At 45.7% G+C, this 12,281-nt stretch overlaps 1 protein-coding gene across 3 annotated transcripts in view; it reads left to right on the top strand.

The window, feature by feature from the left end:
* The window catches only part of LOC139267396 (uncharacterized), a 277,107-nt gene that overhangs the window by 220,588 nt on the left and 44,238 nt on the right, over positions 1–12,281 (top strand). For all 3 annotated transcript variants that reach the window (XM_070885663.1, XM_070885664.1, XM_070885665.1), the window contains one exon: positions 8,849–8,983. In XM_070885663.1, the coding sequence (XP_070741764.1) occupies positions 8,849–8,983 (135 nt within the window). The remainder of the gene's footprint in view (positions 1–8,848; positions 8,984–12,281) is intronic.

Here is a 12,281-nt window from a genome sequence, read left to right on the forward strand (position 1 = left end):
CCCTTATTTCCTTAGTTAGCCACAGATGGTTATCCCTTCTCTTATACTCTTTCCTTCTCATTGGGATATATTTTTGTTACGAGTTATGAAATATCTCCTTAAATGTCTGCCCCTGCTCATCAACTGTCCCATACTTTAATCTATTTTCCCAATCCACTTTAGCCAACTCTGCCCTCATACCTTTGTAGTCTCCTTTATTTAAACTTAGGACACTGGTTTGAGATCCAACTTTCTCACCCTCCAACTGAATTTAAAATTCAACATGTTATGGTCACTCATTCCAAGAGGATCCTTTATTATGAGATTATTTATTAATCCTTTCTCAGTACACAGTACCAGATCTAAGATAGCCTGCTCCCTGGTTGGTTGCACAATGTACTGTTCAAGAAAACTATCCTGGATACACTCTATGAACTCTTCCTCAAGGCTACCCTGGCCAATTTGCGTTGTCCAATCAATATGAAGGTTAAAATCGGCCATGATTATTGCCGTTCCTTTTTTACAAGCCTCCATTATTTCTTGATTTATACTCCATCCAACAGTGTAGCTTCTGTTAGGGGGCCTATAGACTACACCCACCAGGGACTTTTTCCCCTTATTATTCCTTATCTCCACCCAAACTGATTCAACATCTTGATCTTCTGAACCAATATCGTTTCTCACTAACGCACTAATCTCATCCTTTACTAACAGTGCTACCCCACCACCTTTTCCTTTCTGTCTGTCCTTCCGAATTGTCAAATACCCCTGAATATTTAGTTCCCAGTCCAGGTGACCTTGCAACCACGTCTCTAATGGCTGTTAGATCATATCCATTTGTATCTATTAGTGCCAACAACTCATCTATTTTGTTATGAATGCTACGTGCATTCAGATAAAGAACTTTTAAATTTGTTTTTTTACCATTTTTCCCTGCCTTGACCCCACTTTCTGATTCACCATTATGTTTATACATTCTGTCCCTTCCTGGCACGCTCATTTCCCTCACTGCTACACGAGTTGCCTTCTCCTTAGAATCCTCCTCAACCATCTTCTTCCTGTGGCTGAGGAGCTCCTCCCGGAGTCACAGTGCGGATTTCGTCCCCTACGGGGCACAATGGACATGATTTTTGCAGCGCGACAACTACAGGAAAAATGCAGGAAACAGTGTCAGCCCTTATACATGGCCTTCTTCGACCTTACAAAGGCCTTTGACTCTGTCAACCACGAAGGTCTATGGAGAGTCCTTCTCCGTTTCGGATGCCTCCAAAAGTTCATCACCATCCTCCGCCTGCTCCACAATGACCTGCAGGGCGTGATCCTTACCAACGGATCCATCACAGACTCAATTCACGTCCGGACCGGGGTCAAACAGGGTTGCGCCATCGCCCCAACCCTCTTCTCAATCTTTCTCGCCGCTATGCTCCACCTCACAGTCAACAAGCTCCCTGCTGAAGTGGAACGAAACTACAGAACCAGAGGGAACCTGTTCAACCTGCACCATCTCCAGCTCAGATCCAAGACCACCCCAACCTCTGTTGTCGAGCTACAGTACACGGACGACGCCTGCGTCTGCGCACAGACAGAGGCCGCACTCCAGGACATAGTCGACATATTTACTGAGGCATATGAAAGCATGGGCCTTATGCTAAACATCTGTAAGACAAAGGTCCTCCACCAGCCTGTCCTCGCTGTTCAGCACTGCCCCCCAGTCATCAAGATCCACGGCGCAGCCCTGGACACCGTGGACCACTTCCCATATCTCAGGAGTCTCCTATTAACAAGAGCAGGCATCGACGACGAGATCCAACACCGCTTCCAGTGCGCCAATGCAACCTTCGGTCGTCTGAGGAAAAGAGTGTTTGAAGACCAGGCCCTCCAAACTGCCACCAAGCTCATGGTCTACAGGGCTGTAGTAATACCTGCCCTCCTGTATGACTCAGAGACATGGACCATGTACAGTAGACAGACACTTCAAGTCACTGGAGAAATATCACCAACGGTGTCGCCGCAAGATCCTACAAATCCCCTGGGAGGACAGGCGCACCAACATCAGCGTCCTCACTCAGGCTAACATCCCCAGCATTGAAGCACTGACCACACTCGATCAACTCCGCTGGACAGGCCACATAGTCCGCATGCCAGACACAAGACTCCCAAAGCAAGTGCTCTACTCGGAGCTCCTTCATGGCAAACAAGCCAAAGGTGGGCAGAGGAAACGTTACAGGGACACCCTCAAAGCCTCTCTGATAAAAATGCAACATCCCCACTGACACCGGGGAGTCCCTGGCCCAAGACCGCCCTAAGTGAAGGAAGTGCATCCGAGAGGGCGCTGAGCACCTCGAATCTCAATGCCGAGAGCATGCAGAAATCAAGTGCAGACAGCAGAAAGAGCATGCGGCAAACCAGTCCCACCCACCCCTTCCCTCAACGATTATCTGTCCCACCTGTGACAGAGTCTGTGGCTCTCGTATTGGACTGTTCAGTTACCAAAGAACTCACTTCAGGAGTGGAAGCAAGTCTTCCTTGATTCCGAGGGACTGCCTATGATTCAAGTGGGGGGAGTAAAAAGAAACGTTGTAGTGGTGGGGGACAGTATCTTTAGGGAGATAGATAAGGTTCTCTGCAGCCGAGATTGTGAGTCCCGAAGGCTTTGTTGCCAGAGTTAAGGACATCTCCTGAGGGCTGGAGAGGAACATGGAATGGGAGGGGGAAGATCCAGTTGTCGTGGTCCACGTGGGTACCACTGACATAGATAGGACAAAGAAAGAGGTTCTGATCTCCTTATTCTTTGACTTTTTTAATTTTCGCTCATCCGAATCCTCCCACCACTAATTACAGCCCTAGTTATTTGTTTCGCCAGGACCCTAAACCCAGCACGGTCTAAGTGGAGCCCATCCTAACGGAACAGCTCCCTCTTACCCCAGTACTGGTGCCAGTGTCCCATGAACCAAAACCCGTTTCTCCCACACCAGTCTTTCAACCACCTGTTCAACTCTTTGATCTTATTTACTCGATGCAAATTTGCTCGTGGCTCAGGTAGTAATCCAGAGATTATTACCTTTGTGGTTCTGCTTTTTAATTTGGCCCCTAGCTGGTCATACTGCCTCAGTAGAACCTCTTTCTTTGTCCTATCTATGTCATTGGTACCCACGTGGACCACGACAACTGGATCTACCCCCTCCCACCCCAAGTCCCTCTCCAGCCCTGAGGAGATGTCCTTAACCCTGGCACCGAGCAGGCAACACAGCCTTCGGGACTCACGCTCTTGGCTGCAGAGAACCTTATCTATCCCCCTAATGATACTGTCCCCCACCACTACAACCTTTCTTTTTACTCCCCCCACTTGAATTGCCCCCTGTACCACGATGCTGTGGTCAGTTTGCTCATCCTCCCTGCAGTCCCTGCCCTCGTCCATACAAGGAGTAAGAGCCTTGAACCTGTTGGACAAGAGCAAGGGCCAAGGCTCCTCCATCACTACATCCTGGGTTCCCATACCTGCCTCGCATGTAGTCACACCCTCCTGTCCCTGTCAACGGACCAAATTTAAATTAATTAATTTAAGGGGTGTGACTACCTCCTGGAACACAGCTTCCAGGTAACTCTCCCCCTCCCTGATGTGTCGCAGTGTCTGCAGCTCGGACTCTAGCTTATCAACATGGAGCCAAAGTTCCTTGAGCTGCAGACACTTGCTGCAGATGTGGTCGCCGTGGACCTCAATGGGATCAACCAGCTCCCACATGCAACAGCAGAAACACATTGGCAGTGTTATTTTTAAATGTGTACGTGGGTTTTGTACATGTTATGCCATGTTAGCTAATCTGCATTTAGATTGTAAACAGCAAGACAATTAATTTAATTGGATCATTTGCACAGCAATGGAAGTCAATCTTTATCTATTGAAGAGCATCCTGGTCACCCTATCAAGAGAGTTAGTGAAGCTTCCCATTGCATTCCTGTGCATTTGTAAAGTTAAGGAAAAAACTACCCAGGCAGGAGGAAGGTTCTTTAATCTGATTGCTCTATAATACTTTCTACCTGTCTATCTTCCTACTGAGGGAGCAATTTGTATAACCCCCATGATGCTGGGCCTTGGATGAGCAAATACTCACTTGAGTAATATATACAAAGGGTCCATTTTATTCCGTTACAATTATGTTGAGAAGTGATTAGCATTCTTCCCTGTCCGATCCCCAGTCAAACAAAACTAAAGGACATAACTCTCGCTTTACCTGGACCCCTCCCTCTGGCCTCTTACCGTTTCTAGACCTCTTCATTGCAAACTGCCGATGGGACGTCGGCTGTCTCAATTTCTCTGCTCCCCTCACTCACTCCAGCCTACCTCCCTCTGAACTTGCAGCACTCCGCTCACTCAGATCCAACCTCAACCTTGTCATCAAACCTGCTGACAAGGGTTGCGCTGTTGTTGTTTGATGAACCGACCTCAGAGGCTGATCACCAACTCTCTGACACGTCCTCCTACCTCTCCCTGGACCATGACCCCATTACTGAACATCAAGCCATAATTTCCCAGACCGTCACTAATCTCATCTCCTCTGGAGATCTTCCCTCCACAGCCACCAACCTCATTGTTCCCCAACCCTGCACAGCCCGCTTCTACCACCTTCCTAAGATCCACAAACAGGACTGCCCCGGTAGACCCATCGTTTCAGCCTGTTCTTGCCCCGTAGAACTTATTTCTTCCTATCTCAACTCTATTTTTTCTCCCCTTGTCCACTCTCTTCCCACCTATATCCACGACTCCTCTGGTGACCTCCGTCACTTTAACAGTTTCCAGTTTCCCGGCCCCACTTATCGCCTTTTCACCATGGACATCAATCCCTCTACACTGCCATCCCCCACCAGGATGGCCTGAGGGCGCTCCGCTTCTTCCTCGAGCAGAGGCCCAACCAGTCCCCATCCACCACCATCCTCTTCTGCCTGGCTGAGCCTGTTCTCATATTGAACAACTTCTCCTTAAACTCCACTCACTTCCTCCAAATTATAGGTGTTGCTATGGGAACTTGCATGGGTCCTAGCTATGCCTGCCTTTTTGTGGGATATGTGGAACATTTTTTGTTCCAGTCGTATTCGGTACATTGACTGTATCAGTGCCGTTTCCTGCTCTCGCCCTGAACGTGAACATTTCATTCACTTTGCATCCAATTTCCATCCTTCCCTCACCTTCACATGGTCCATCTCCAACTCTTCCCTTCCCTTCCTCGACTTCTCTGTCTTCATCTCTGGGGATAGACTTTTGACCAGTATCCACTATACTCCCACAGCTACCTGGACTACACTACCTCCCACCCCGCATCCTATAAGGACTCCATTCCATTCTCCCAGATTCTCCGTCTCTGTCGCATCTGCTCTGATGATGCCACCTTGCACACTAGTGCCTCTGGCATGTCTTCCTTTTTCCTCAATCGAGGATTCCCCTCCGCCGTGGTTAACATGGCCCTCGACCATGTCTGTTCTATTTCCCGCACCTCTGCTCTCACCCCTTCCCCGCCCTCTCAAAACCATGACACGATTCCCCTTGTCCTCACCTTTCACCCCACCCGCCTCCATGGTCAACGGATCATCCTCCGCCATTTCCACCACCTCCAGCGTGATCCCACCACCAATCACATTTTCCCCGCCCCTCTCAACATTCCGAAGGGACCGCTCCCTCCGGGACATCCTGGTCCATTCCGCAGTCACCCCCAGCACCCTCTCCCCTTCCCACGGCTCCTTCCCGTGCAAGTGTAGGAGATGCAACACCTGCCCTTTTACCTCCTCCTTTCCCACTATCCAGGGCCCAAAATACTCCTTCCAGGTGAAACAGCGATTTACTTGTACTTCTTTCAATTTAGTATACTGTATTCGCTGCTCACGATGTGGTCTTCTCTACATTGGGGAGACCAAACGTAGATTGGGTGACCGCTTTGTGGAGCACCTCCATTCAGTCTGCAAGTGTGACCCTGAGCTTCTAGTTGCCTGTCACTTTAATTCTCCACTCCACTCCCACTCTGATCTCTCCATTCTCGGTCTCCTACACTGTACCAACGAAGCTCAACGCAAGCTTGAGGAACAGCACCTCATCTTTCGTTTAGGCACTTTACAGTCTTCTGGACTCAACATCGAGTTCAACAATTTTAGAGCGTAGTCGCTGCCAATCTTTAGCTCCCTTTCCCGCCACTCCAGAGCCTGTTTCTTTTTTTCTGCTTATCTCTAATGGCAACTGGTCATATCTCGCCATTCACACCCTATTTTGACTAATGTTTTTCTAACTCCTGGCATTACAATTTGAATTTGGGCCATCATCCCTTTTGTCTCTCTAATCTCTCTTATCTTCCATCCTATCACACACCTTCCCTTTTCCTCTTTCTTCCCCTCCCCCTTTCAGTGCTTGTTAAGATAAACTTCCAACATGTTAGCATGTCTGCTAACTTCCTAGAAAGAACCCTAGAGAATTGTCCTCGCTTTAAACCTTCATTTCAGCAGGACCTCACTCCTTGTGTCACCAATAAGTTATCTCTGATCTGCTTGGGCACTCCTGCTGATTCAGGCTGCAGCCCAACTTTCACAACATAGTTTAATATTATCCATAGATGCAGCCAGGTCAAGCTATAATACTTAATCTCCAGATTGGCTTCAAAAATAGTCTTTGGAGCAATCTTTTTATCCATTAAGGATTGATTTTAAATGAGTTATACTTTATTCTGAAACCGACAGACAGCTCAGGCAGTGCAAACTTAAAATAAATAGAAATAAAATAGAATTTTATACAGTAGTAAGTAAAATAACATTTGAAGATGCATATTCGAAACAGAATGGGGAAGAAGACAGAATGGGAGGAACAGTGAAGACAGGCAGAGCAGATATAAAGTTCTTACCGTTGCTTCGATTTTAAACTTGTTACGGCCAATATTACCTGAATAATGCTCCTTACAGATGAATAGAATTTTATAGTAATACAATTATTAGATTTTTCAGCATCGTGATGAGTGAGTTGAAATTGTTGCCAATACTTTAGGCTTAAAAGGCTGGGGAGAAATGGGTGGAACTGAGGGTGGGAAAGAAGGGGGATGATCACAAGAAAATATTCATGCTGGTTGATGTATATGTGTAGATGTTTACATTTTGCCATCTGACTATGTTCATTTTATAGACTGCCAGTTTGGCTCATCCCTTTTTTTACCTATGCCGTTGGTACCAATGTGCACCACGACAATTGGCTACCCTCCACTCGATAGGAACTGATCCAGAGTCAATGGAATGTTGGAAAATGATTGTCAATGCATCCGCTATTTCCAAGGCCACCTCCTTAAGTACTCTAGGATGCAGTCCATAGTTTCCAGTAGAGTGGACAAGGGAGAACCAGTTGATGTGGTATATTTGGACTTTCAGAAGGCTTACAACAAGGTCCCACACAAGAGATTAATGTGCAAAGTTAAAGCACATGGGATTGGGGGTAGTGTGCTGACGTGGATTGAGAACTGGTTGTCAGACAGGAAGCAAAGAGTAGGAGTAAATGGGTACTTTTCAGAATGGCAGGCGGTGACTAGTGGGGTACCGCAAGGTTCTGTGCTGGGGCCCCAGCTGTTTACATTGTACATTAATGATTTGGATGAGGGGATTAAATGTAGTATCTCCAAATTTGCGGATGACACTAAGTTGGGTGGCAGTGTGAGCTGTGAGGAGGATGCTATGAGGCTGTAGAGCGACTTGGATAGGTTAGGTGAGTGGGCAAATGCATGGCAGATGAAGTATAATGTGGATAAATGTGAGGTTGTTCACTTTGGTGGTAAAAACAGAGAGACAGACTATTATCTGAATGGTGACAGATAAGGAAAAGGGGAGGTGCAACGAGACCTGGGTGTCATGGTACATCAGTCATTGAAGGTTGGCATGCAGGGTACAGCAGGCAGTTAAGAAAGCAAATGGCATGTTGGCCTTCATAGCGAGGGGATTTGAGTACAGGGGCAGGAAGGTGTTGCTACAGTTGTACAGGGCCTTGGTGAGGCCACACCTGGAGTATTGTGTACATTTTTGGTCTCCTAACTTGAGGAAGGACATTCTTGCTAGTGAGGGAATGCAGCGAAGGTTCACCAGACTGATTCCCGGGATGGCGGGACTGACCTATCAAGAAAGACTGGATCAACTGGGCTTGTATTCACTGGAGTTCAGAAGAATGAGAGGGGATCTCATAGAAACGTTTAAAATTCTGATGGATTTAGACAGGTTAGATGCAGGAAGAATGTTCCCAATGTTGGGGAAGTCCAGAACCAGGGGTCACAGTCTAAGGATAAAGGGTAAGCCATTTAGGACCGAGATGAGGAGAAACTTCTTCACCCAGAGAGTGGTGAACCTGTGGAATTTTCTACCGCAGAAAGTTGTTGAGGCCAATTCACTAAATATATTCAAAAAGGAGTTAGATGTAGTCCTTACTACTAGGGGGATCAAGGGGTATGGCGAGAAAGCAGGAATGGGATACTGAAGTTGCATGTTCAGCCATGAACTCATTGAATGGCGGTGCAGGCTAGAAGGGCCGAATGGCCTACTCCTGCACCTATTTTCTATGTTTCTATGTTTCTTTCACTACAGGGATCAATGGTTAGAGGATGGACTGTGTGGTTCGTTTCTCATATCATGGTGACATTGAATTGAACATGACAATTATGAGTCCTGCATTAAAATGAGAGTAGAATGATAGCTATGATGTGGTGGGAAAGAAAGGTTGCATCAATGATGGTTCTGTGATGTTGCTGAAATGGAGCCTGTTGGGGAGCAGCAAAGGGGCCTGGGAGTCTCTTTGGAGAGCTGAGTGAAAGATGGAACATCTCATCTGAAGCGCAAAACCAATCCATTCCTTATGTTTTCCCAGCAAGATCAGCTGCAGTCCTTACGAGAAGAGAACAGTAAACTGCAGAGATTGATGTGTAAGCTGAAAACTCTGAGCTGCTGGCGACAGACTGTAAAACAGGAGCAGTTCCACAGATCCTGCACTGCCTTGGAGCAGGTGAGAGAAGATGCATGGGCAGAGCACTAACAAAATAAATCTATAAGGAACCTTGACAACAGCCAGCACCTAATAAAGCATGGTGACTGCAAGTGACCATGTGAAACTTGAAGTCTCTTTCCTGATTATTCTTTGTAACTTTTTTAAACACCAGCTGTATTTGTTATTGCGATCTGGAATCCACTGCCTGAAAGGGTGGTAGACACAGATTCAATACTAATTTTCAAAAGGGATTTCAATATATACTTGAAAAGGAAACATTTGTAGGGCTATGGGGAAAGAGCGGTGAGTGGGACTAATTGGATAGCTCTTTCAAAGATCCGGCATAGGCACAATGGGCCAAATGGCCTCCTTCTGTGCTGATGATTTATGATTTAAGGTATTTTATTCAGACTGATTTTGATCATAAAGTGTGGACAATAGTTTTCAGGACCACATAAGTCATTTTATCAGGTGAGTAATAATAGGTATCTAATCACACCTGCATTTAGTATTTTTATTAATAGAAGATTTTTCTTTTAAGCACTGATTAAAATGTAGTGGGTGCCCTTGTTACAATCACTCAACAGCACATGAATTGATCATTGAGGTAAACATAGAAACATAGAAAATAGGTGCAGGAGTAGGCCATTTGGACCTTCGAGCCTACACCGCCATTCAATATGATCATGGCTGATCAGGCACTTCAGTACCCCATTCCTGCTTTCTCTCCATACCCCTTGATCCCTTTAGCCATAAGGGCCACATCTAACTCCCTTTTGAATATATCTAACAAACTGGCCTCAACATCTTTCTGTGGTAGAGAATTCCACAGGTTCACAATTATCTGAGTGAAGAAGTTTCTCCTCATCTCAGTCCTAAATGGCTTACCCCTTATCCTTAGACTGTGACCCCTGGTTCTGGACATCCTCAACATCGGGAACATTCTTCCTGCATCGAACCTGTCCAATCCCGTCAGAATTTTATATGTTTCTATGAGATTCCTCTCATTCTTCGAAATTCCATTGAATATAAGTCTAGTCGATCCAGTCTTTCTTCATATGTCAGTCCTGTCATCCCGGGAATCAGTCTGGTGACATTCGCTGCACTCCCTTAATAACAAGAATGTCCTTCCTCAGATTAGGAGACCAAAACTGTACACAATATTCAAGGTGTGGCCTCACCAAGGCCCTGTACAACTGTAGTAAGACCTCCCTGCTCCTATATTCAAATCCTCTCGCTATGAAGGCCAACTTGCCATTTGCTTTCTTTACTGCCTGCTGTACCTGCATGCCTACTTTCAATGACTAATGTACCATGACACCCAGATCTCGTTGCACCTCCCCTTTTACTAATCTGTCATCATTCAGATAATAATCTGCCTTCCTGTTTTTACCACCAAAGTGGATAACCTCACATTTATCTACATTATACCGCTTCTTCCATGTATTTGCCCACTCACCTAACTTGTCCAAGTCACCCTGCAGCCTCTTAGCATCCTCCTCACAGCTCACACTGCCACCCAGCTTAGTGTCATCTGAAAACTTGGAGATATTACATTCAATTCCTTCGTCTAAATCATTAATGTATATTGTAAATAGCTGGGGTCCCAGCACTGAATCTTGCGGTACCCTGCTAGTCACTGCCTGCCATTCTGAAAAGGACCCGTTTATTCCAACTCTTTGCTTCCTGTCTGCCAACCAGTTCTCTATCCACGTCAGTACATTACCCCCAATACCATGTGCATTAATTTTGCACACTAATCTCTTGTGTGGGACTTTGTCAAAAGCCTTTTGAAAGTCTAAATACACACATCCACTGGCTCCCCCTTGTCCACTCTAGTAGTTACATCCTCAAAAAATTCTAGAAGATTTGTCAAGCATAATTTCCCTTTCACAACTCCATGCTGACTTGGACTGATCCTGTCACTGCTTTCCAAATGAGCTGCTATTACATCTTTAATAATTGATTCCAACATTTTCCCCACCACCGATGTCAAGCTGACCGGTCTATAATTCCCTGTTTTCTCTCTCCCTCCTTTTTTAAAAAGTGGTGTTACATTAGCTACCCTCCAGTCCAAAGGAACTGATCCAGAGTCTATAGAATGTTGGAAAATGACCACCAATGCATCCACTATTTCTAGGGCCACTTCCTTAAGTATTCTGGGATGCAGACTATCAGGCCCTGGGGATTTATCAGCCTTCAATCCTATCAATTTCCCTAACACAATTTGCTGACTAATAAGAATTTCCTTCAGTTCCTCCTTCTCGCTAGACCCTCGGTCCCCTGGTATTTCCAAAAGGTTATTTGTGTCTTCCTTAGTGAAGACAGAACCAAAGTATTTGTTCAATTGGTCTGTCATTTCTTTGTTCCCCATTATAAATTCACCTGATTCTGACTGTAAGGGACCTACATTTGTCTTCACTAATCTTTTTCTCTTCACGTATCTGTAGAAGCTTTTGCAGTCAGTTTTTATGTTCCCTGCAGGCTTACTCTCATATTCTATTTTCCCTCTGCTAATGTTTTATAAAAGTAAATATTAAAAGTAAAGTTCACCTTTGGAGAATGAATCTTAGCACAGTGTAACAGGTGTGCGTGTGCATATATTCACCTGTAGCTGTTGAGCTGTGCTAAGATTGGGAGATAAAAGGTTACTTGTGTTGGGGTGAGTACCCCTTCATAATAGATTGCACGTTAACCTTTGACTCTGGCTGCGCTCACCCTTCACCTAGTGGCCAGTTCAAATCTGACACAGGCAGAGACCTGAGATCTGAGCACTGCAAATATAAATTTTTTTGGCAGCTCCGGGGAAGTGGGGTAAATTTTGCCCCTATTCAACGATACTATCCATCAGAGGCTGGGATCTCACCTCCAACATTCAAATCACCTCAAAGCTAGAAGATCCTACATTAAAGCATTGACTACACTTCAAATATACTTTATTGGCTGTAAAGTGCCTTTCGATGTCCTGAGGTCGTGAAAGGCGCTATATAAATTCAAATCTTTTGGATTTTTTTGAGTGAATGCATTTCTGTGGCAGATGGAAACTGCACCCTGTTGGAGGTGCTCCCTAATTCTGTGGAAGCAGTATTTTTTTCTTTCCCTCTAGACTTACTTATCATCATCATCATCATAGGCAGTCCCTCGTATCGAGGATGACTTGCTTCCACGCCAGAAAGGGATGAGTTCACAGGTGGTTCGATGAAGGACCTAATATTCCAGGTCCCGAACTACATATTAAAGGTGGAAGATGCCTGTGCATGGATTTTTTTAACGTGTGGTGGCCGTTGCACACCAGCCACCACACGGGCTTGACAGA

The sequence above is a fragment of the Pristiophorus japonicus genome, chromosome 7, assembly GCF_044704955.1.
Source record: "Pristiophorus japonicus isolate sPriJap1 chromosome 7, sPriJap1.hap1, whole genome shotgun sequence".
Lineage (NCBI taxonomy): Eukaryota > Metazoa > Chordata > Chondrichthyes > Pristiophoridae > Pristiophorus > Pristiophorus japonicus.